Here is a 24,454-nt window from a genome sequence, read left to right as displayed (position 1 = left end):
AGTCTGCCAGGCTTAGTGCCCTGAGGTCAGGGGCTGGGTGGAGGGCGGGGCTGAGCCGGTCTGCTGTCTCCAGACCTATCCCCAAGCAGGAGGGTGTGACTGGGCCCTCCACTAGTGGGAAAGAGAGGCTAGAAAGCTGGATAAGTGGAATAGGGAACTGGGACAGAGAGTTTGTTGTGTTTTAATCCTCACCTGAGGATATTTTTTCCATTGATTTCCAGAGAGAGTGAAAGGGAGGGAGGAGAGGGTGTGGGGGAGAGAAACATTGATGTGAGAAAGAAACATCAACTGGTTCCTGTCCACACCCCTACTGGGGGCTGAGAGCAAGCCTGCAACCGAGGTGGGTACCCGTGACCAGATGGAACCCGAGATGCTTCGGTCTGCAGGCTGACGCTCTAACCACTGGAAAACCTACCAAGGATCACACAAATAGTTTAGAGGCCGAGGGATCGACAGCCGTCCAGTAGCTTGCAAACCCCTCCTTCCTACTCACGGCCACTAGGAGCACGTTTTATACTTCTCACGCCACAAGTCAAACTGTGCCATTTGGCTGCCACAAGGCCGAGGGAGGCGGGGGTGCCTCTCACTACAGCAGAAAGCTGATGGTGCTCTAGGCCCTCCCCCGGCCTCCCCTAAAACCCGGCCTTCCGGGAGCAGATGAGACCCAGCGCAGGAGTCCTCTCCTCCCTCTCGGTGCATCTTCGCTTTCCTCCCCCCAGCTCTGCGGGGCCCCCTGGACTTGCCACCAGGGCAGCAGTGGGCAGTGGCAGCTGGTCCCAGGCTCACCCCTGAACATGTCGCCGAGGCCCCCTTTCCTCTGACTTCCCAGTGCACTCACTTCTCTGACCTTCACTCCCAGGGAGCCCATGCAGGCTCGGGCCACGGCTTTCCCACCGTTCCTAGGGGTCAGAGCGCCTGGTCGAGGCCCTCTTGTAGCTCTTTCTTCCCTAAGCCCTTCCTGGCCCCCTGGCCCCAGCTTTAATAAATGTACTCTCAGAATCACCTGGTCTCGTTTGTTTTTTAAAACATATGTCTTTTTTTTTTTTTTTAATTTCAGAGAGGAAGGGAGAGGGAGAGATATAGAAACATCAATGATGAGAGAGAATCATTGACTGGCTGCCTCCTGTACACTCCTGACTGGGAATTTAGCTTACAACCTGGGGCATGTTCCCTTGACCAGAATCGAATCCAGGACCCTTCAGTCCGAAGGCCAGCGCTCTGTCTACTGAGCCAGACTGGCCAGTGCCTTCTAGACTTGTCTTGTTAAAATTTTCCTGCTCAAGGTCAAGAACTCACATACTGCCAGCAGCCCAAGGCAGACCTGACACAGCTGCCTGCCCACTCCCTGTCTACCAGGAAGCCACACCCCTTCCTCCATACTGAGTGTGGCCTCCCACGAGTCAATCTAGAGAGGTGCTGTTGGCCATGAGAGGTCTGCCAGGAGCTGCCAGACTCAGAAAGAGCCCTGGATGTGATGGGGGTGGGGGCTCCTCCCCCAGCAGTTTGGGGACCATCCAAATCTTCACCTGGCTCACCTCAGCTCCAGGTGGGTCAGAGTGGGGTGGCATGCACAGGTGCAGAGACACTGGGGGGTAGAGACAGGGAGACAGCAGCTGGCAGCACCCCTGGTGTGGACTTTCTTGCATCGAGACCTCGAGATCAGATGCCCCTTCCTGGCCCCCATGACCTTCTCCCTGTAGCCCCACAAAAAAAGGATGATTTTTAAGAGGCCCTCATGGCTGCATCCTTCCTCCCAGGCTAAGCTGGGGTGCTCCTACCCATAGATTCAGTCACCTCCTTGCTCCTGGCCAGGGTGTGACCTTATGGCTGGGTGGGCAGGCCCATAAGTAAGATCCTGTTAGGGTCCTTGGGGGCCAGGGCCTGGTATTAAAGTTCTGTTTAGCCCTGGCCGGTTTAGCTCAGTGGATAGAGTGTTATCCTTTGGACTGAAGGGTCCCAGGTTTGATTCTAATCAAGGACACATGCTTGGGTTGGCTAGATCCCCAGTGGGGGGCGTGCATGAGGCAGCCAATCAGTGATTCTCTCTCATCATTGATGTTTCTATCTCCCTCCCTCTCTGAAATCAATAAAAAATATACATTAAAATTAAAAAGTAAAGTTCTGTTTAGATGGGTGATCACCGGAGGCTGCTTGGGCCAGCTGGCAGGTAAACTGGGCCTGGCCCGCAGACTCTGACCTTCCTACTTTTCCAGCTGTTCTGGGTGATGGTGCAGGCCACCCAGAGGCCACAGGCCAAGCTCCATCCACGGGGACATGTGCTGGGTGAAGAAGGCCTGGTTTTGGGGGCTTGACGGCTGGATGCTTTATTTACTTTTTAATTTGATATAATTTGAAACAACACACAAAAGTTGCAAAAATAGTGCAAAGACTTCTGTAGGTATTTTCTCAAAATATATTTATTGACTTCAGAGAGGAAGGGAGAGGGGGAGAGAGAAACATCAATGATGAGAGAGAACCTCCTGCATGTCCCACACTAAGCATCAAGCCCGCAACCACGTGCCTGACGGAACCAAACCGTGACCTCCCAGTGCACAGGTGCCCGCTCGCCCCTGCGCCTTGGCTGGCCCCCCCAGCGGGTTATCAAGCATGTGAGTGCTTGATATCAGCAGGGGACCAGCTGAGAGTCAGATCCCTTTGCCTGACACCCAGGGGACAGCCAGGTGTCTGAGAGCAGGGACATGGTTGTTCCTGCAGCAGGAAGTGCCGCACTGACCAGTGACGCCGCTGAGCCGCAGCCGGTTGGCACTGTGGCTAGTCTCCGTATTGGATCTGGCTTTTGGTAACCGTAGTGCAGCCGAGGCCCTGTCTGCTCCAGCTGGGACTCCTCACACTGGGACATTCTGAGGGGGGCCGGCTGCGGTTGGTGCCTGGAGATTGGGTGGAGGCTCTGCATTTGGGGCTGGCACCACAGGAGGTGGCTGTGCCCTCTGTGCACACGGGCTCAGCCTGTCTGCTGCCCTGGCTCCGGGGCCCTGAGCCCTGACGCTTGGCTCGGGAGAGCCCGCTGGTTTCTCCGCTTCAAAGCTAGTCTGCCTTTCCTCGTGACTAGTAGGCGTCCCGGGGAGATGCTATGAGGCTGTGGGGCTGTTCGTTTCAGTGTGGCCGTGTCGGTGGCCAATGACTCCTCTGATTCACTCGTATGCTGAGCCGTTTGGGAAGGACCCACTGAGGCGGCCTAGGCCTTGCCAGGCATGGCACTTGGATTCTGCAGCCACTTGGGTTTCCCGCTGCCAGCATTTGCAGGTGCTGGCTGTAGGTGCCAGGAGGGGCCCCTGGAGGATGGGTGTCACTGACGGGAGCAGGAGGCTGTCAGCGGAGAGGGTGTGAGCCTGTGGCGTGAGATGCCTGGCCGGCGCCCAGGAGCTGAGAGGACTGTGTGTCTGCACTTTGGGGGCAGTTCCTGCTGGTGGTGATGAAATTGGTGCATCGCATCTGCGCGATCTTTGGGACCAGAGGTGGAGGGAGGGTCCCTCCGACACGAGTGACCAGAGGGGCTACTGTGCAGACCTCACCGTCTGCGCGTGACATGGCACCTCTACCCTTTCCTGTCGGTTTGGATAAGGGATGCACGTGGCACAAAACCAGACACACAAGCCCTGGCCAGTATGCTCAGTGGGTAGAGCATTGGCCCAGCATCGGAGAGGTGAGGGTGTGATTCCTGTCAAGGGCACGTACCTGGGCTCGGGATAGATCCACACCCTGGTTGGGTCCATGAGTCTCCCTTCTCTTTCTCCCTCCCACCTTCCATTCTCTCTAAAAAAAACAGTAGAGAAATGTTTGCAGGTGAGGTGAGCAAACAAACAAACCTCAGATGTGCAGATGGAGCGAGAAGTGTTTCCATCTGTCCCAGCCTCAGTTTCCTTCTGGTTCTGTATCTGAGTTTTATAAATTATATATTTTTAAATTCTGTCTTAAAAAAAAAAAAAAAAAAAATATATATATATATATATATATATATATATATATATATATATATATATATATATAATTGATTTTTTACAGAGAGGAAGAGAGAGCTAGAAACATCGATGGGAGAGAAACATTGACTAGCTGCCTCCTGCTGGGGATGTGCCCGCAACCAAGATACATGCCCTTGACCAGAATCGAACCTGGGACCTTTCAGTCCACAGACTGACACTCTATTTACTGAGCCACACCGGTTTCGGCTAAATTCTGTCTTTTTAAATTTTTAACTCAAGGTGCATCATCGTGCACCTCAGTTTCCTTCTTTAACAAGTGAGCTTGGAAAACACCTCCCTGCGGGGGCATCAGAAACGCTCCCGTCTTCCTGGCCGGGGCCAGCCTGCTGCTCAGCCAGGCCCTGCCCGCCGCCCTGCCCCTGCCCCACGCCTCCATGTCCGAGTCTGGCCTGAGGTCAGCGGGTGAAAGCACCCTGTGGTTCTGCCAGTCTCAGTGTTTGCCAGCCTGGCGCTGTGATGGGGAGCATGGTGCGTGTGTGGCTGCTGACCCATTGTTCTGCCTCCGTGCTCTGCTGGCGGGCGCTCAGCCAGTGCTCTCTGAGAGGAAGCACGGCCGGCCCCGTCCTTCCTGTGCTGCCACCGTTCCCTCGTGAGAGATTTCAAACCCCGGGGGCTGAGTGAGGAGCCCCCAGCAGGAGGGCGGCCGCTGAGCAAGGCCTTCCGAGACACCACCGACACAACACACACAGCGGGCAGTCGTGGCTGGTTTTGTTTGAACCTTTGATCTGCCCGCTGTTCCTCAGGGCGTCAGTGTTGGGTGGAGAGTCCTCTGCCCCCTTTTTGGTTCAAGACGCTCACTAGTTGTAAGAGAATCGTAAGAATGAAGCAGTTTTAGCAGAATTTGTGGAATAACCGTCTTTCCCAGTGACCTGAGTGCCCGCGGTCACCATGTGTGACTGCCGTGTGCATTCTCCCTGTCTGTGTGCCTCTTTGCTGCCACTGTCCTGCTCCAGAGCCATACTCTTCCAGTCCCTTCACAGTGTGTCTCACTGTTGGTAAGACTAGTATCCTGTTACTCTTTTTAAACTATGTATATTTATTGATTTTTTACAGAGAGGAGAGAGAGGGATAGAGAGTTAGAAACATCGATCAACTGCCTCCTGCACACCCCCTGCTGGGGATGTGCCTGCAACCACGGTACATGCCCTTGACCGGAATCGAACCCGGGACCCCCCCAGTCCACAGACTGATGCTCTATCCACTGAGCCACACCATTTAGGGCTCCAGATACTCTTTTAAAAAGATATATTCTTTTTCTTTTTTTTTCTTTTTTAATATATTTTATTGAATTTTATACAGAGAGGAAGGGAGAGAGATAGAGAGCCAGAAACATCGATGAGAGAGAGTCATCGATCAGCTGCCTCCTGCACACCCCCCACTGGGGATACGCCTGCAACCAAGGTACATGCCCTTGACCGGAATTGAACCCGGGACCCTTCAGTCCCCAAGCCGACGCTCCATCCATTGAGCCAAACCGGTCCTGGCAAAAAGATATATTCTTTTTGGTTTCAGAGAGGAAAGGAGAGGGAGAGAAAATCATTGATCAGCTGCCTCCTGCACACCACCCACTGGGAATTGAGCCCACAACCCAGGCATGTGCCTGACCTTTTATATATATATGTATGTATATATATATATATAAATAATTTATTTTTCACAGAGAGGAAGAGAGAGGAACAGAGTTAGAAACATCGATGAGAGAGAATCATCGATCAGCTGCCTCTTGCACACCCCCTACTGGGGATGTGCCCGCAACCAAGATACATGCCCTCAACCGGAATCGAACCCAGGACCTTTCAGTCAGCAGGCCGACGCTCTATCCACTGAGCCAAACCGGTCCCGGCTGAACCATGACCTTCTGGTTCATAGGTTGACGCTCAACTACTGAGCCAAGCCAGCTGGGCTCTTTTTTAATTTACTGAATGAGATGTGACTGACATGTAACATTGGTTCAGTGGTTAGTGTTGGCCCTCCCACCAAAGGGTCATGGGATCAATTCCCGGCCAAGGGAATTGATCAATTCCTATAATCAATTCCTGGGTTGTAGGTTCTATCCCTAGCCCCAGTTGGTGTGTGTAGGAGGCAATCAATGTGCCTCTCTCACATCAATGTTTCTCTCTCTCTCCCCCCCCCTTCTCTCTCTCTCTTCCTCCCTCCCTCCCTCCCTCCCACTCTCTCAAAAAAATCAATGGAAAAAATATCCTCGAGTGAGGATCAACAGCAACAAAAAAACCATAAAAAATACAAACCAAACATCTGAAGCACTGATATTGCGGTAGGGTTGGCTAACACTTCCGTCACGCACAAGGTGAACAATTCTTTTTGTGCTGGGACAACCAGGACAGTCTCTTAGCCAGTCTGAGTTATAGCACAGGACTGACTGCAGTCACTGCTGGGCATCAGGTAGTGTTTCAAGCTTATACCCTCAAATAACATCCCAATTCCCCCAGCCCTGCATACATTTTCTCTGTTTTTAACAGCCTGGCTTTTTTCTAGATTCTATGTGTAAGCAATATCATGCAGCATTTGTTTTTTCCGTCCAATTTATCTCACTTAGCATATCAAGGTCCACTTACGTTGTTGCAAATGGCAGGATTTCCTGCTTTCTCATGGCTGAGTAATAGTCCGGGGTGTGTGTGTGTGTGTGTGTGTGTGTGTGTGTGTAACATTTTTTTGTTAATCCTCACCTGAGAATATATTTTTTTCCATTGATTTTTATTTTTTAAATATATTTTTATTGATTTCAGAGAGGAAGGGAGAGGGAGAGAGAAACATCTGCCTCCTGCACGCCTACTCTTTGGGGATCGAGCCTGCAAGCAGGGCAGGTGCCCTGACCAGGACCAAACCGTGACCACCTGTTTCATAGGTCAACGTGCAACCACTGAGCCACACGGCAGGGCCCCATTGATTTTTTAGAGATAGGAGAAAGGAGGGAGAGAAAGAGAGAAACATCAGTGTGAAATAGGTCCATCCATTGGTTGCCTCCCACACCCGCTGTGACCACGGCTAGGGATCGAACATGCAGCCCAAGTATGTGCCCTTGACTAGGAATTGAACCCGAGATCCTTTGGTCAACAGACCAACATTCTAACCACTTAGCAACACTGGCCAGGGCATTAGTGTCTTTTAAAAAAAAATATATATATTTTATTAATTTTTTTACAGAGAGGAAGGGAGAGGGATAGAGAGTTAGAAACATGTACGAGAGAGAAACAATGATCAGCTGCCTCCTGCACATTCTCCACTGGGGATGTGCCCACAACCAAGGCACATGCCCCTGACCGGAACGGAACCTGGGATCCTTCAGTTTGTAGGCCGACGCTCTATCCACTGGGCCAAACCGACCAGGGCATTAGCGTCTTTTTATTCATTCAGCTATGGACACTGGCTGCTTCCATGTGTTGGTTCCTATGAATGATGCTACAGTGAATTGGAGGTGCAGTGTCTCAGAGATCCTGGTTTCATTTCATTCAGATAAATACTCAGAGGTGGGGCTGCTGGGTCCTAAGGCAGTTTTGTTTTTATTTTTTAGGAACCTCCCTACAGCTTCCTACAGCGTCTGTCCGATCTGCATGCCCATTAACAGTGCACGAGGGTGCCTTTTCTCCACATCCTCACCAGCACTTGTTATTTTTGTCCTTTCATTTTAAGAGTTTTTAAAAAATTGATTTTAGAGAGAAGGAAGAGAGAGAAACAACAATAGGCTGCCTCCTGCTCGCACCCTGACTGGGAGTCAAACCCACAACCTGGGTATGTGTCCCTGCGGGAACGGAGTCCACGGAGCCTCTGGCCAGGCTGGTCTTGGGAGACAGGCCTCCCGTCCCCACAGGGGCTTTGGTTTGCTTTTCTCCTGGTGACTGGGGACGCTGGGCATGTGTTCATGCACCTGCTGGCCCTCTGCATGTCCTCTTTGGAAAATGGTCTTTGACTTTTGCCAATTGAATTGGACGATTTGTTTTCACTGTTGAGCGGAGTGAGTGCTTGACCCGTTCGACGTTAACTGCTCACTGGGTGCACCGTGCGTGGGTTTCCACTCTGCAGGCGCCCTTTCCTGACGGCTCCTCTCTCTGCAGAGGCTCTTTGGTCTGGCGTGGTCTCACTGTTCCTTTCGTTCTCGCTGCCTGGGCTTGGGGTGATGTTCGAGGACTCATGGCCCAGATCACATGAAGGACCTGCGCCCTGCTTTCTCCTAGGAGTTCCGGTTTGGGGTCTTACTGCCAGGCTTTGATTCGCTTTAAGTAGGTTTTTGAGAGTGGTGAGTCAGACAGCAGTCCCATTTCAGTCTTTCGCTTGTGGATATCCAGCCCCCCTTCCCCCGACACACAGTTTATTGAAGACGCTGTCCTTTCCCATCCTGTGCTCTCAGCACCCTGGTCAAAACTTAGTTGAGAAGCCCTGGCCAGTGTTGCTCAATGGTTGTACCAAAAGGTCTCAGGTTCAATTCCAGATCAAGGGCACATATCTGGGTTGCAGATTCAAACCCTGGCCCCGGGTGTGGGGGAGGCAACCAATTGATGTATCTCTCACGTTGAGCGCGCTCTCTCTCTCTCTCTCTCTCTCTCTCTCTCTCTCTCTCTCCCTCTCAATATCAATGGAAATAATATCCTTGGATGAGGATTAACAATAACAACAACACTTGGTTGACATGCGTATGAGTTCATTGCTGGGCTCTCGTGCCTGGGGCAGGTGTTACTCTGACATCACGGGTGGTGGGCACCAGCTTTGCTCTCTCAGGACTGCTCTGCTGCCCGGGTCTTTGTGTCTCTCCAGGGAGAGCCACCATCTTTGTGCAGGGTCAGGTCTCCTCGTCCAGGAACTGCCTCTCCCTCCCTCCTCCGGGTCGCCATGCCTCCCCGACATTTCTGGTTTCTTTGTGTTTCTTGTCCAGCTTATTCCTGGTCTTTTGTTGCTGCTAGTGTTTACAAAGTGTTTTCCTCTGTTTTGTTCTAAAACTATGTGTCTAGAGGCCGCTGGCATGATTGCGAATGGCGTGCCCAGCCCAGCTCCTGACCTTACTGGAAGCTTCCATTTTGTCCTTCCCAATGGGATGTGACACTGTACCGCCGGAGGGACATCTCGCTGTCCAACGCCCCTCGGCCGGGGTCTCAGGGCTGCGGAACAGTGCGGACGCCCCTCGCCCCTCGCAGGGCGGGCTGCTGCCTCAGGCTGGTGTCTCTCCTGGGTTGTCTGAAGGGGCCGCCTGCACAGCACCCAGGCGGGGGGGGGGGGGGGGGCTCCTCCCGGTGCTGCTGGAGTGTGTCCTCACCGGGGCGGCTCCCACAGTGCCCCCCGGAGCCAGGGCAGCACGGCCCCCTGTGCCTCCCCCGCTCAGGGCGCAGTGCAGGATGCGGCTCTCAAGGGGCTGCTCCTGGTGAAGGTGGAGACATGGGGCTGCCCGCTCTTTTCCGTCTTCTCATGTGGGCGAGGGGGGCCCTGCACAGAAAGTTGTGGGGAGTCAAATGCAAGTGAGCTCCCCTTCCTGCCGAGCAGATGGGGTGCGCTCCATGTCCAGGCCTGCCTCCGCCCGGCACCCTGCGGGCATCCCCAGGGCCTGGGCACACCGGCGCCCCCCAGGCAGGAAGAGCCCCCACGGAGCCCCCGGCGGGGTAAGGTGACCCCTGACCCCACTGACTGCTGGGGCCGTGGGTGGGGGCCGCACCGCCCGATCGGCCCCTCCCGCGGGGACCCCGACCGGCCCAGCCGGCCCGCTGGCGCCCTTCCCGCTGGCGCCGGACTCGGGGCGGGGGCTGCAGCCTGCGGACCAGGGTTCGAATCCCGGGCGGGCGGCGGGCGGGGCGGCGGGCGGCGCTGGAGGGGCGGGGCGGCGGTGAGGTAATTTCCGCGCTCCGCGGCGCGGGGAGAGGTTTGAGTCACCCTGGGGGCAGAATCGAAAGTGATCCCGGCTCCCGGCGGGCGCGGCCGAGGCTGGTGAGTGCGGGGATGCGGGTCTGCCTGCGGGCCGCTCCCTGCGGGGGGGGCGCCGGGTGGGGGCGCCGGGTGGGGGCGCCGGGTGGGGCCCCGGGGTGGGTGCTGGCAGCGGGGCCGGCGCCCGGACGAGGCCGCCGTGGAGATGGGGGCTCTGCGGAGACCCCCGCCCGGTGGCTCAGCCTCTCCCCGCGCCTGGGGGAGGGGATCTCTGGACTCCGAGTTCCCAGCCCTTTGCTCCGTCCTCACCGCCCCGCGGCCCTGCTTCTGGACATGCGTCCGTTTGGGGTCTCCACAGCCCCTTCTGCGGGGACCTTGGACCAGGCAGGCTCCGGCCGCTGCCACTTCCTCCTGGGACCACCTTCCTCCCAGCTTCCCCGGGAGGCGCTCTGCGCGGCGTGTTTGCAGAAGCCGTTCCCCTTTCTGTCCCCCGCGACCCGGGGAACCCCCTGCTCTGGGCGATGCCACTGTGCTGCCCGCAGCCCCGCCGCCCGCCCACTCGCTCTGCCCCGGGGGGGGGCGGGGGGCGGCCCCTCCTGACACACGTGGGGGCACGTCCCAGACGCAGCCAGCTGGCTCCGGAGAAGGGCCGAGACCCTTCAGAGAGGGGGGTCGGGGCTGGGTCAAGGTCAGTGGGCCCAGCTTCCTTGGGCCTCACCACCCTCTGCTCCCATCCTGCCCACAAGTCCCCGGCTCCGCCTCCCCGGACCTCGCCGAGGGGAGGGGTGTGTCCGAGCCCTGACCCCAGCCTGACCTGGCTCTTTGCTCCCCCTGCCCCACACTTCTCAGGAGCCAGGGGCCCAGAGGAGCGCGGAGCCCGAGCCTCGAGCGCCACCCCGCAGGCCAGGCCAGCCTCAGGATGGTGTCCCCGGGGGCCGGCCCGCTGCCCACCGGCCCCACGGCCGCCAAGGAGCCTTCCCTGGCCAGGCTGTGCGCCCAGGTGGACCTGTGTCTGGGCTGCTCCCGCTGCACCCAGCGCCTCAACGAGAGCACCTACCTGCTGCGCCAGCTGGAGCACCGCTGCCCCTGCGAGATCCTGCTGGCCCGCGCCAAGCGCGCCGCCAAGAGCCGGGTCTGGCGCAAGGTGGACCGGCGGCCCAGCTTCCCGCGGCCCGCGCGCTACGAGGTGTGCCGCTACTACAGCCCGGGGCTGGGCTGCCGGCGGCACCGGCACCAGTGCACCTTCGCCCGCAGCCCCGAGGAGGCGCTGGTCTGGACCTTCGAGCGGGAGCACGGGCTCCGCCGCCTGTGGCTGAAGGCGGCCGTGCGGGGCGGCGGGCCCCGGGGCGCGCCGCGCAGCCTGGCCGCCGCCATCCACGAGGAGTTCGGCGGCCGCTTCCAGCTGCACTGCTGCCACTGCTTCCGGCGCTGCCCGCCCCACCTCAGCCCCGTGGACGCCCAGGGGCGCTGCCCCAGGCACGGGGCCTGCCCCTCGCTGCTCACCCACGTGAGCTCCGAGGGCCGCAGGCAGCAGGTGGTGGAGGTGCGGCCGCAGCCCCAGTACCGCCAGCCGCTGGCCTACTGCATGTTCGTGGGGCGCGGACTGCCGTGCCGGCACGGGGCGTCCCGCTGCCAGTACGCCCACAGTGCCGTGGAGATGGCCGTGTGGGAGGCCGAGCAGCTGGGTGGGCTCCAGCGGGTGGACCTGCTCGCGCTCCCCGCCCCCGGGGCGGACGGGCCCGCAGCGCCCCCCCGCCAGCCGCCTGCGCCCCGGCTGTACTGCCACGCCTGCCTGGTCACCTACGGCTCCCAGGAGGCCTTCGAGAACCACTGCTCCTCCCAGGAGCACGCGCAGATGGTGGCCCAGGGCCAGGCCGAGGCCTGGGAGTACCGGAGCCCGCCCACCGGCCTCTCCACCTTTGAGCTCTGCCCCAGGTAGGCCTGTGGGCGGGGCTTGGGGCGGGGATGGCCCACCTTCGGCCAGAACCAGGAGCTCCAGGCTCCCTCGTCCACCTCGGGTGGGCAAGGAGGTCCGTGGAGGTGGCTCCTGCCGGCCTTGTCCCGCGGGCACAGTAGCGGACAGGTCGGAGGAGGTCCCTGCCCCTGCTCTCCCCCAGCCCGGAGCCCACGCCTGCTCCCCACGCAGCCTCTCAGGCCGAGGGGTCTCACCGCGGCCTGCTGCCCTCCCGCAGGCCCAGCCTCTGTGAGTATGGGGACGTCTGCACCAAGGCACACTCGCAGCAGGAGCTGCAGGAGTGGACGCGGCGGGTGCGGATGGCGGAGCTGCGGGAGAAGGCGGCCTGGCAGGAGGGGCTGGTGTCCTACCGAGAGCGGCTGCTGGCCGAGTACCAGAGCAGCAGCAGGGAGGTCCTGGTGGTGAGTGGGGCCTCGTGAGGGGGCCAGGGCGGGCAGGGGCCAGGGCCACCTGCTGATGGCCTGGCTTCCCCGTGCAGTTGGCTGAGACGGTCGATGGTGTGTCCGTCACTTGCCACCAGCCCCTGGTGCATCAGGCCCAGGAGAGGAAGACTCAACACAGCTGGACATTCGTCGTCCGCTCTGAGGTGAGGCTCTGCCCTGCCCTGTGCTCCCCGTGTGTGCGAGGTGTCTGCCGGGGCCGTGGGGGTATTTGGGGGAGTACCTGACAGAGAGCCAGGGGCTGGGCCACCGTGACTGTGCGTCCCTCACGGCCTTCCCTCGCCCAGTGTGCACGGCCCTCCCGGCCGTTTCTGTGACCCGCCGTGCGGGGCACTGCCGTCTGGGGAGGCTGGGCACCGGCTGGGAGCACAGCAGGAAGCGCAGCGCTGGTGGGGGTCGGTGTCAGCCTGGACCCTGGCGGGAGGAGAGTCCCTCAGGCCACCTCACTATCCGGTTTCTCCCAGGAGCCGTTGCAACACGTGGCCCTGCTCAAGCAGGAGCCGGGAGCAGCCTTCTCGCTGGGGGCCCCCGGCCTCCCGCCGGGCCGGGTGTACGCGCAGGGGGAGCGCTTCCGGGTGCCCGGCCGCCCCTCCGAGCACCAGGTGGCCGTGTGTGTGCAGAGCACCTCCTTCGGCGCCTTCGAGCAGTGGGTGGTCTTCGACTTTGGCCGCCGGCCGGCCCTGCTGCGGAGGCTGGAGTTGCAGCTGGGCCGGGAGCACCGCCCGGGGGCGCCGCCGGCACCCTGCCCCCGCGAGGAGCTGGAGCGCTGGCACACCGGCAACCGCCACGTGGTCCCCGGTGTGGAGCGCACGGCGGAGCAGGCGGCCTTGCTGGCCAAGTACAAGGCGCCGGCGCTGGCCCTGGAGTTCCGCCGCGGATGCCCGGCCGCGGGCCCGCTGTCCGGCGCCAGCTACCGGCAGAGGATGCACCAGTTCCTCTACGAGGAGGAGGCCGCGCAGCAGCAGCTGGTGGCCAAGTGCGTGGGGCGGCGCGCGTGGGCGGCGTGGCCGGCTGCAGAGGCGGCCTCGGTCAGCTGACACTCCCCCTCCCCCCGCCAGGCTGAACCTCCGGGGCCCCGTGTCCCTGAAAACCTCACTGCAGACGCCAGCCCTGGGCATGCTCTTCCCGCCGCCGGGGGCCCTGTACGCCGAGGTCCCCATCCCCGCCTCCCTGACGCCAGACACCGACCAGGGCTTCCTGCTGGGCCGGGCGGTCAGCACGGCGCTCGTGGCCCCCGTGCCCTCCGCGGGCAGCACGGTGTACGAGGTGCGGCTGGAGACCCGGGCCAGCCTGGAGCAGGCGCGGTGGCTGCTGCTCCCCGCCCACTGCTGTGCGGCGCTGGGCCTGCAGCCCGGGGCCAGCCCCGTGCTGGAGGTGCAGTTCCAGGTGGACCCGATGACCTTCCGCCTCTGGCACGAGGCGGTGGACGCGCTGCCCGAGGAGCGCCTGGTGGTGCCCCACCTGCCGGCCTGCGCCCTGCCCCGCCTGCGCCCCAGCCCGCCCGCGTGGCACGGCAACCACAAGCAGAAGCTGGCCGTGGAGCTCATCGCCAGCAGCGGCCCCGGGGGCGGGCGGCCCGTGGCCCCGCTGCTCATCTACGGCCCTTTTGGCACAGGCAAGACCTACACGCTGGCCATGGCCTCCCTGGAGGTCATCCGGGAGCCCCACACCAAGGTGCTCATCTGCACGCACACCAACAGGTGAGCCCAGAGCCGCGGTCCGCCCCCTGCTGGCCGGGCCGGTGAGTGCTGCTGAGGTGCCGTGACTCCAAGAGAAAAAGGGGGCCCCAGCCTAGGGCTCGTGCTGGTGCCCAGTTCCTTGGAGGCTGGAGAGGCTAGGACGGTGTGCCCGGGCAGTCTGGCCGTTGGCAGAGTGGAGCCTGGGCGGGGCTGCCCGGTGCTCCCGTGGGTGAGTCCCAGTCGCTTCCATCTTTGGGATTCTCCCCGGCAGACCGTCAGTCCTGGGCTGAAAGGGACGGGACGTCTGCCTCAGGCAGTGCCGGTGCCCTGGGGGGCGGTCTGCTGTCGGTGTGGGGCTGTGGGTGCCCCTGCAGAGGCTCTGGATGCGGGAGTGGGGGTGGGGGGTGCGTAGGGCAAGGCAGGGCCCACCAGCACTTTCTGGGCCAGGCCCCACTGTAGTCTCCGTCAGGGCACAGGCCACGGGCCAGTCTGCTTCACGCGAAGCCCTGGCATCCAGGCAGGGCCGGCGCACAGTAGGCACTTTAGCAAACAGCCGTTGAGGCCCCTCGTGCGCTTCCCCCCTCAGCGCGGCCGACATCTACATCCAGGAGCACTTCCACAGCTACGTGAGCAGCGGCCACCCCGAGGCCACGCCGCTGCGGGTGATGTACACGGACCGGCCGCCGAGCCAGACGGACGCGGCCACGCTGCAGTACTGCTGCCTGACCGAGGACCGCCGCGCCTTCCGGCCGCCCACGCGCGCCGAGCTGGAGCGGCACCGCGTCGTGGTGACCACCACCTCGCAGGCCCGCGAGCTCCGGGTGCCCCCCGGCTTCTTCTCGCACATCCTCATCGACGAGGCCGCCCAGATGCTGGAGTGCGAGGCGCTCACCCCGCTGCGCTACGCCCTGCCCGGCACCCGCGTGGTGCTGGCCGGGGACCACATGCAGGTCACGCCCCGGCTCTTCAGCGTGGCCCGGGCGCAGGCGGCCGGCCACACGCTGCTGTACCGCCTGTTCCAGCTCTACCAGCAGCAGGAGCACGAGGTTGCCCAGCGCAGTCGCATCATCTTCCACGAGAACTACCGCTCCACGGAGGCCATCATCACCTTCGTCTCCCGTCACTTCTACACGGCCAAGGGCACGCCCATCCACGCCCGCGGCAGGGTCCCGCGCCACCCCCGGCACTACCCGCTCATGTTCTGCCACGTGGCGGGCAGCCCCGAGCGTGACCTGTCCCTGACTTCCTGGCTCAACACGGCCGAGGTCCTCCAGGTGGCCGAGCAGGTGCAGGCGTTCTACAGCGCCTGGCCCCCCTGCTGGGGCGGCCGCGAGCAGAGGCACATCTGTGTGGTGTCCCACGGCGCCCAGGTAAGCCCGCTGCCCACAGGACGCGGCCTCCCTCGTGGTCTTCACAGCCTCAGCGCCCCCTCCCTAGAGGCTGAGGAGTCCAGTCCCCGCGCTCGGCACCCGGTGCCGGGCGGGGCCGCTGGGCCCGCTGATGCGGTTGTGTCTCCAGGTGAGTGTGCTGAGGCAGGAGCTGAGGCGGAGGGACCTGGGCCAGGTGTCTGTGGGCAGCTTTGAGATCCTGCCAGGTGGGTGGTCAGGGGAAGGTGAGGCGGGCTGAAGCGGGGCCGCCCCCCAGCCCGGCCTGACCGTGCCCTCCCACAGGCCGGGAGTTCCGGGTGGTGGTGCTGAGCACGGTCCACAACCAGCAGAGCCTGCAGAGCCCGGGCGCGCCTGCCCTGGAGTTCTTCACGGACGCCCGCGTGCTCAACACCATCATGACGCGCGCCCAGTCGCAGGTGGTGGCGGTGGGGGACGCCGTGGCCCTCTGCTCCTTCGGGGCCTGCAGCAAGCTCTGGAAGAGCTTCATCCGCCAGTGCGTGGCGCACCGCAGCGTCTGCCCCGAGGGCTTGTCGCTGGAGCACATCGAGCAGGCCGTGGTCCAGAGGCAGCGCTGGGCCCGCTGCCCGCGGCCCGCCGCCCCGCCGGCTGAGGGGTCTGCGGCAGCGGTGGCTGGGGACACGGTCGTAGCGGAGGGGGCGGCCGTGGCCGAGGCCGAGGAGGGTGGATCCCCGGCCGGCACCTCGGCGGTTGGGGACGTGGCCACAAAGAACGCAGAGCACGGCCCACAGCCCGCAGAGCCCGGGGACACAGCGTCAGGGCCTGCGTCCAGGGGGTGCCCAGCAGGGGGGGATGGAGTGCCACCAGGGAACCCGGCCGACGTGGTGGCGGGGCCGGCGGCCACGGAGGGCGAGGACCCCGAGGACCCCGAGGACCCCGAGTCTGACTTCTGGCCCTCGGACGGGGAGCTCGGCGCCGACGACTCCATCCTGCAGGAGCTGCTGGACGAGAGCCGGAACGTGACGGTGACGGTGCGGGAGGACGGGCTGCTGGACACCATGGCCCGGCCGGCGTCCCCGCAGCAGGCCCGGCAGTACGTGAACCTGCCGCCGGACGCGCTGCGGAAGCTGCTGCGCTCGGAGCCCCAGCTGCACCACAGGTGCGCCTTCGTGCAGGAGACCTTCGAGCGGGCCACGGCCGTGCCGCTGGACGACACGGCGCCCGGCCCCATTCAGATCCGGGGCCGCCTGCACTGCGGGATGGCCTTCAGCGGGGACGAGGTGCTGGTCAGGGTCCTCGGCAGCGGCGAGAGGGGCCCGTCGGGGCGGCCGCAGGGCCGCGTGCTGGGCGTGCTGAAGAGGCGGCGCAGCGACCTGGTGTTCGTGTGCCGCATGGACGAGTGGGACCCGCGCATCATGACCCCCCTGGACAACTCCGTGACCAAGATCTTCGTGGCCGACCTGAAGGACCCCCTGCAGGTGCCCGTCCACCGCTTCCTGCAGGGCCGCGTGCAGAGGGTGGGGTACGAGCAGCTCACGGCCCAGGCCCGGCGCCACCGGCTCTTCTGGGTGCGCATTGTGGTCTGGCGGGAGCGCTTCTACTACCCGCTGGGCATCGTGCTGGAGGTGCTGCCCGAGGCCACCACCTGGGAGCAGGGCCTCCGCATTCTGGACCTGGAGTACGGCCTCCACGATCCCCCGTCGGACCCCGCTGTGGTCTCCAAGGCGACGCAGAAGCTCTGCGCAGAGCTGGGCCGGGCGCCGGGCTGCCGGGACGACTGCCGCAGCTTCCTGACCTTCACCGTGGACCCCCAGGGCGCCCGCAACCTGGACGACGCCCTCGGCGTGCGGGACCTGGGCCCCAGGTACGAAGTGGCGGTGCACATCGCCGACGTGGCCAGCTTCCTGCCCAGGGACGGCGCGCTGGACGTGGAGGCCCGGAGACGGGGCACCGCGTTCTACGCCCCCGACCGGGAGCCGACGCCCATGCTGCCCGCTGGCCTCTGCCAGGACGTGCTCAGCCTCCTCCCAGGCAAGGACCGCTTCGCCATCTCTCTCTTCCTCACCTTCGAGAAGGGCAGCGACCAGCTCAAGAGCCTGCGCTTTGCGCCCTCTGTGATCCGCTCTGACCGCCAGCTGTCCTACGAGGAAGCTGAGCAGGTGATCAGGGCGCAGCCAGGGGCCACCCCGGAGCTGCCCGCCCGCCTGGACTCCGTGGACGCCTGCATCCTGGCTGCGTGCCACTTTGCCCGGGTGCTACGCCGACGCCGCCTGCAGGCGGCCTGGCATTACGAGCAGCCTGACGAGGACAGCGCGCTGGGCTTCCGGGCGGCCCACGCCATGGTCAAAGAGTACATGATCCAGTTCAACAGCCTGGCGGCCGAGTTCCTGGTGGGCAGTGAGCGCACCCGCACGGCCACACCGCTGCGCTGGCAGCCCACGCCCAGCAGCCAGCAGCTGGACGCCGTGAGCGAGAAGCACAGAGAGCTGGTGCCTCTGTCGCTCCACCTGAGACATCACCTGCAGGGGCGCGGCCCCCCGCCGAAGCAGCTCCACCTGCTGGCTTCCCTCTGGAGGCACGTCCAGCTTGCCGCCCACGCCCAGGACTTCGGCCTGCTGGCCGACCTCGTCACCACGGACGACATGCACCCCTCGCTGGCGGCCGCGGGCCTGGACTTCCGCAAGGCCCTGGGCCGCTCTGTCTTCGGCCGCTCCAGCCAGGGGGAGCGGCAGCCGGCCGGTCACTACTCGCTGCAGGTGGACTGGTACACCTGGGCCACCTCGCCCATCCGCAGGTATCTGGACGTGGTGCTGCAGCGGCAGATCCTGCTGGCACTGGGCCATGGGGGCTCCGCCTACTCTGCCAGAGACATCAACGGGCTCTGCCAAGACTTCAGCCGCCAGCACTCACGTGCCCAGAGCTACCAGCGCCGGGCCTACAGCCTGCACCTGGCCACGCAGCTCAAGGCCCAGCCGCGCCAGAAGCTGGGCTTCGTGGTGGATGTGGAGTTGGGTGCCCGCTGCTTCAAGCTGCTCTTCCCGGTCAACCGGGAGACCCTGCCTGACCCCTGCCCCGTTTACTACCGCTGCCTGCAGCTGGCTGAGCACCCGCGCCAACTGCTGAGCCAGCTGGGCCTGCGGCTTGAGTGGCGACGCCGTGTCTACTCGGTGCTGCCGAATGAGCCATGCCCCCCCCTGCCAGGCGCCCTGCTGGACCCCCACACCCGGCCTGTGGACACGGCCCTGTGGCAGCAGCTGCTGGAGCTGGCGGAGGAGCAGCGCTGGGCGGAGGCGGCCGCCCGTGTGCGGGAGCACGAGGGTGCCCGGCCGCCGCCGCGGGAGCTGGGGCGGGTGTCCCGCAGCCGCTGTGGCCACTTCGTGGAGGTGGCCCGGGAGCTGGGCAGCGGGGACACGCTGAAGGTGCAGCTCAGCGCCGCGCTGCACCGGGGGATCCTGGCGCCGACCCTGCAGCTGTGGCTGGTGGCCCCAGGCTTCAGCCTGTGCCTGGAGCACGTGGAGAGAGCGGGCGACTGCTTCTCGGGCCACGTGCCGCAGGCCTGGCGGGACCGCAGCCGCAGCCTGGAGGACTACTGCCTCCTGTGGGAGCCGTTCTGCTCCCTGGAGTCGGCCACCAGCGCCGTGGCCGAGGGCGACGCCATCACGCTGCAGCACGTGCGCATCGCCTGGGACAGGGAGCGGACGGGGCAGGGGCAGCTCCAGGGCAGCTTCCGCCTGGAGGCCGCCTTCCTCCGGGAGCACAGCATCGACATCAGCTTCGGGCACTGCTACCTCTGCATCCGGCTTGAGGGGCTCCGGGCACCCGATGCCGGGGTGCCGGCCCCCGAAGCCAGCCCTGGCCAGCTGGGCCCCACCCTGAGCATCGACCCGGACACCTACACCTGGGTGGCCCACGGGCTGACGGAGGACTGGGACATAAACCCAGAGGGCCGGGCCGACCGGCAAGAGGCTGACAAGCAGGTGCACTTCTTCATCCACCACATGGCTATGGAGAAGGTTCCGGAAGAGGTGCTGCGGCCCGGCGCCCCCTTCACCATTGAGGTGCTACCAAAGCAGCTGCCTGACCTGTGAGTGGCTTCCCCGGGGCCAGAGGCCAGGAGAGGCCGGTGGGCGGGAGGGGTGACCCTCCTTGGACTTCCTCTTCTGGGAGAGGGGCTGTGGGGCCCAGGTCCCCCCGGGAGAAGCCAGTTGAAGCTCCAGTGTCCGTCTCCGCCCCACATGCCCCAGCCGCAAGGAGGAAGCTGTGCGTGGGCTGAAGAACGCATCCCAGCTGGTCATCAACATCGCCCTGGGCAACCCCATCCCCACCCCCCTGCCCCGCCACCCGCCCCGCCACCCGCCCCGGCACCTTCCTGGCCAGCAGCCCCGCCGCAGAGGTAGGTGGGGCCCCCGGCTTTCCTGCCCTTCCTTCCCCAGCCGCCCTGCACCGGAGCTCAGGGGCCTGGCTCCTCCCTCAGGAATCCCCAACAGGTTTGTGGAGCGACCGGCCTTTGACATCCCCGGAGGCCGCCACAAGCTGAACCCCAGCCAGAACGCGGCAGTCCGGGAGGCCCTGCAGAAGCAGTTCACCGTCATCCAGGGCCCACCAGGTGGGGCCCGCCCGGGGGGGGGAGCTGGGCCGCCCGTGGCGCTCGGCTCACCGCCCTCTGCCCACAGGCACCGGGAAGACCATGGTGGGCTTCCACATCGTGTTCTGGTTTTACAAGCTGAACGAGGAGCTGGACCCGGCCTGGAGCTCGCCCTGCCCCGAGAAGCAGCGGGGGCTCTACATCTTGTACTGTGGCCCCTCCAACAAGTCGGTGGACGTGGTGGCAGGTGCGCTGGGTGGGCCACGGGCTGTGCCGGGATGGCGGCCGGTCAGTCGCTCACGCCCGGACCGCCCCCAGGAATGCTCCTGAGCAGAAGGGCCGAGCTGAAGCCCCTCCGTGTGTACAGCGAGCAGGCGGAAGCCACCGAGTTCCCAGTGCCGGGCGTGAGCAGCCGGGGCCCGGCCAGGAAGACCCCTCGGGAGGGGAGGCCCAACCAGAGCCTCAGGTGCCGCCTCTCGGTGTCTGTCTGTCTGTCTGCCTCTGGTGGAGGGAGAGGCCCTCGCAGGCTCATGGTCCTGCCTTGGGCAGTGGGCAACACGGGGCTTCACGGGGTTCTCCCGCCAGGGCCATCACGCTGCACCACCGGATCCGGCAGTCCTCCAACCCCTTCGCGCCCTCCATCAAGGCCTTTGACGCCCAGCTGCAGAGGGGGGAGGTGCTCTCCGAGGAGGACCTCGCCAGGTAAGCAGCGGGGCGGTGGAGTGGTCTCCTGGCGTGGGCCCCGGGTGACCGGCAGCGTCCCCCGCAGGTATAAGAAGATCCTGGGGAGGGCGAAGAAGTTCGAGCTGGACCGCCACCGCGTCATCCTCTGCACCTGCTCATGCGCGGCCTCGGCCAGCCTCAAGAACCTGAACGTCCGGCAGATCTTGGTGGACGAGGCAGGCATGGCCACGGAGCCCGAGACCCTCATCCCCCTGGTGAGCTTCTCCCACACCGAGAAGGTGAGCCGCGGGGATGCAGATGGGGTGCGGGAGGAGGGCAGTGAGGCGGGTAGCCTCGGACGCGCTGCTGCCTCTGGGTCGGGGTCAGAACTGCCCCCGTCCTCCAGGTGGTGCTTCTCGGGGACCACAAGCAGCTGCGGCCCGTGGTCAAGAACGAGCAGCTGCTAAGCCTGGGGCTGGACCGGTCTCTCTTCGAGAGGTACTACAGGGACGCCTGCCTGCTGGACACGCAGTACCGCATGGTGAGCCGTCGCGCCTGCGTCCCCCTCGCCCACCCTGCATCCACGGCCTTCTCCTGGGACCCAGGGAGGCGCGGCAGTCTGTCCCTGGCTCACGTTCTTCCCGCAGCACGAGGGCATCTGCAGCTTCCCTTCCATGGAGTTCTACCAGAAGAGGCTGAAGACCTGGCCGGACCTGCAGCGGCCGCCCAGCGTGCTGGGCCACGCCGACAAGGAGAGCTGCCCTGTCATCTTTGGCCACGTGCAGGGCCACGAGCAGAGCCTGTTGGTGTCCACGGATGAAGGGAACGAGAACTCCAAGGCCAACCTGGAGGAGGTGGCCGAGGTGGTGAGTGTCAGGCGATGCCCCTTGGTCAGGAGGGCTTCCTGGAGGAGGAGGCAGAGGAGCTGAGGAGACAGGCGGGGCCCGGGGCCTGGGGCCCGGGGGGAGGCACCAGCCTGCTCCACTGGCACCCTCGGTCCTCCAGGTTCGCATCGCCAAGCAGCTGACCCTGGGCGGCACAGTGAGCCCCAAGGACATTGCCATCCTCACGCCCTACAACGCGCAGGCTGCCGAGATCAGCAAGGGCCTCCAGCGTCAGGGTGTCACCGGCGTGGCCGTGTGCTCCATCACCAAGAGCCAGGGTGAGGCTGGGCGGCCTGGGCAGGGCTCCTGGGCCTCCGGGCAGGACGTGGCCTCACTGTGCCCTCCCCAGGGAGCGAGTGGCGCTACGTGCTGGTGAGCACCGTGCGCTCCTGCCCGGAGAGCGACGTGGACCAGCGGCCGACCAAGAGCTGGCTGAAGCGGTTCCTGGGCTTCGTCGTGGACCCCAACCAAGTGAACGTGGCCCTCACCCGGGCCCAGGAGGGGCTCTGCCTCATCGGTGAGAGCCGCGGGGGGCTGGGTGCTGGGCGTGGCTGCTGCCGGGGGCCCGGGCTGACTCCGCCCTCTCGCAGGAGACCACCTCCTGCTGCGATGCTGCCCTCTGTGGCGCAGACTCCTGGACTTCTGTGAGGCCCAGCGGAGCCTGGTCCCCGCCGGCCAGGTGCGGGTCCGGAGGAGGCCAGCAGCGCTTGTCTGAGGGGCCCACCCAGCCGTCCACCGCCCTCAAGCTGGCCAGCCAGCCAGGAAAAGGCCAAGCCCTCCCCGCCGGCTGCCTTGGCCCGCTCCGCGGAATCCCACGTGCCTTCTTCAGGAGCCATGGCCGCTCGGCCTGGCCCCCGCCCCTGGCTGGGCGTGGTTGCAGCGTCCCGCGTGGCGCGCACGTCAGCACCTTCCGGAGTCTGGCCTTGTCCCGGGGCAGCATGGACTCCAGGGGAAAGAGGCGGTCCGGGCTCTTGCTCCCGGGGGTTGACCTGCATCTGCTGCTACTGTGGTGCCGGTGTGGGGCCCCCGGGAAGGTCTGGGGCCCAGAAGGCGATGCCAGCTCTTTGGTCTGTGGAAGCCACACGGGCGGCCATGGAGCTCAGCTTTATTTTCTACTTTTAAATCAACCCAAACTCAGGGCGGAGAGGCTTCCCTGCACCCACAGCCCTCCCTGAGGCCATCTCCCCTGGACCTCCCTCCCACAGCAGTGCTCCCAAGGGCTGTGGGCGGGGCTGCCATCGAGGTTCCTGGGAAGCTCCCCCCCCTACTCCCCCCACTCCACGTGGCCAGGTCAGGACAGCCTGCCTGCCCAGTATGTCCGGAGGGCTTTGAGTCCTGCCTTCTCTGGAAGCCTCTGTCCCCCACCAAACCCGCTCCAGGCAGCTCCGACCTGGGGCTCAGGGGCGATGGCCCCATGGGCTGGGCCTGCAAAGCATTGTGTGCCCGAGGAGGGCAGCCCCGTGGCCTTGCTGCAGGGCCCACAGGGATGGGTGTGTGTCTGTCCTGAAGTTTTCTACAAATCAAATCTCTACATTCCAATTTTGTATCTTTTCTTGGACTATTATATGATTGGACATTAATTTTGTTATAAAGGCCACTCTGCTTTCTCACCCCTGGGTGTTTTGAGGCCTGTCTGGGGGCACAGAGGGTAGTCCTTCCTCTTAGGTGGCAGAGGGGCTGGAGGCTGTCCAGCATGTGGCAGGTCCTGGTGGGCAGAACGCAGAGGATGCAGGTCCTCTGCCAGGACCAGGGAGCCGGAGGCCGGCGGGGCCGAGGCCACAGCGTGTGTTCAGGTGTGGCAGGTGCGCCCCGCCCTCTGAACTCTGGTCTCAGGCCCCACAGTCTAAGTCTGAAGTCCCCACAGCCTCAGGCGGGCCCTGTGCCGCCAGGACCTTGGGCAGCGCATGGCCCCTGGGGCCTGGCCTGGGCTGTTCATTCCCCTTTGTGTGGCTGAGCCCCAGCCTCCCGTAGAGCAGCTCAGGAAGAGGAAGGGGGCAGGCCTGGCCTCTTAGTTGTAGCGGGGGTGGTGGATAGGTCAGGAGGTCACAGAGAGACCGAGACACAGCAGGCCTCTGTGTGCGTGTGTTGGCTGTGAGTCCAAAGGGAGCCGTTGGCCACCTGGAAGAGCTGCTCCATGGGGCCACCAGCTGAGAAACTGACAGCATCTGTGAAAAGCGCTAAGGAGAGAGGAAAGTGCCTGAGGCAGGGAGTTAAGACCTCACCAACCTGGAGTCTGGGAGGGCTTCCAGGAGGAAGAGGCATTGAAACCCCAAGTGTGCTGCAGTAATCAGGGGGTTGGGGGCTGCGGGAGGCAACTACAGGGCAGAGCTGGGCTGGAGGCGAGTCGGGCACAGACCAGCATCCTGGCCTCAAAGGCTGCACTTAGTAGGTGCAGCAGAGCTGCTTACAGAGCAGGACCTGAGGCTCTGGGCGAGGGCGCCAGCAGGAGACGCAGAATGAGCCGGCGTGCCCTCTGCACCTCCCTTGGTGAACCCCACTCCAGCCGGGCCCTCTGTTGGACTGGTATGACTCAGCACAAACCCCAATCCCTGCCCGGGCCTGCTTTTACCCCTGCTTCTCTGTTTCTGAGGAGCTCGAGGCTTGGCCCTTTGACCCCTGCAGGACATGCAGGAGAGCAGGTCCCATAGCACGAGGCCAGAGCGCGGGGCACACAGTGGGGCAGGCCTGGGAGAGGAGCCCCCAGGCTGAATCCCTGCCTGCCTGGGAGCACCCTGTCCACGTGGGGAGTGGTGCTGGGGCTTTTCCGGCAGAGTTGGGGACCCCCTTCACCACTTCGTCAGTGGGAGAGGGGCTGTTTCTGATCATCCCTGATCACACGATTCTCTAAGGATCACCTGGTTGGTGTGCTGACCATCCTCCTCAGCCACTACCGGGGGAGCTGGTGTCCAAGCCGCAGGAGCAGGTGGGCACTGACGTCCACCTTACCTGTCAGAGTGAGGTGTGTACGGGGAGGGGCACTCCGGGCGCACGGGGTCACAGGACCACACTGCAGGGC

General features: G+C 63.6%; 1 protein-coding gene and 1 long non-coding RNA gene across 4 annotated transcripts; both read left to right on the top strand.

Moving 5' to 3' along the window:
- The first annotated feature begins 1,113 nt into the window (after nt 1-1,113).
- LOC118712330 lies at nt 1,114-24,330 on the top strand. The gene is made up of 3 exons (XR_004986009.2): nt 1,114-1,125; nt 2,029-2,035; nt 23,586-24,330. It is a non-coding gene; the product is annotated as an uncharacterized LOC118712330 (long non-coding RNA).
- On the top strand, nt 9,861-23,048 carry HELZ2 (helicase with zinc finger 2). Of its 3 annotated transcripts, XM_045577276.1 has the most exons (20): nt 9,861-9,929; nt 10,716-11,801; nt 12,059-12,242; nt 12,320-12,427; nt 12,746-13,257; nt 13,340-13,981; nt 14,547-15,330; nt 15,479-15,554; nt 15,631-19,390; nt 19,551-19,699; nt 19,781-19,912; nt 19,980-20,138; nt 20,210-20,357; nt 20,477-20,593; nt 20,661-20,853; nt 20,961-21,095; nt 21,202-21,420; nt 21,560-21,716; nt 21,788-21,955; nt 22,029-23,048. In XM_045577276.1, exons 2-20 carry the CDS (start codon nt 10,786-10,788, stop codon nt 22,151-22,153), a joined length of 8,784 nt encoding a protein of 2,927 aa, XP_045433232.1. In that variant the 5' UTR covers nt 9,861-9,929; nt 10,716-10,785; the 3' UTR covers nt 22,154-23,048. The 3 variants fall into 3 exon arrangements, 2 of the variants coding, with proteins under 2 accessions (XP_045433232.1, XP_036281818.1); XM_036425925.2 differs by lacking the exon at nt 9,861-9,929 and having other exon boundaries at nt 10,466-11,801; XR_004986007.2 differs by lacking the exons at nt 9,861-9,929; nt 19,551-19,699; nt 20,210-20,357; ... (5 more) ...; nt 21,788-21,955; nt 22,029-23,048 and having other exon boundaries at nt 10,460-11,801; nt 19,980-20,111.
- Nucleotides 24,331-24,454: the final 124 nt, after the last annotated feature.

The sequence above is a fragment of the Pipistrellus kuhlii genome, unplaced genomic scaffold, assembly GCF_014108245.1.
Source record: "Pipistrellus kuhlii isolate mPipKuh1 unplaced genomic scaffold, mPipKuh1.p scaffold_m20_p_87, whole genome shotgun sequence".
Lineage (NCBI taxonomy): Eukaryota > Metazoa > Chordata > Mammalia > Chiroptera > Vespertilionidae > Pipistrellus > Pipistrellus kuhlii.
Note: the sequence above shows the minus strand (reverse complement) of the source record. Positions and strands in the feature narration are given on the sequence as shown.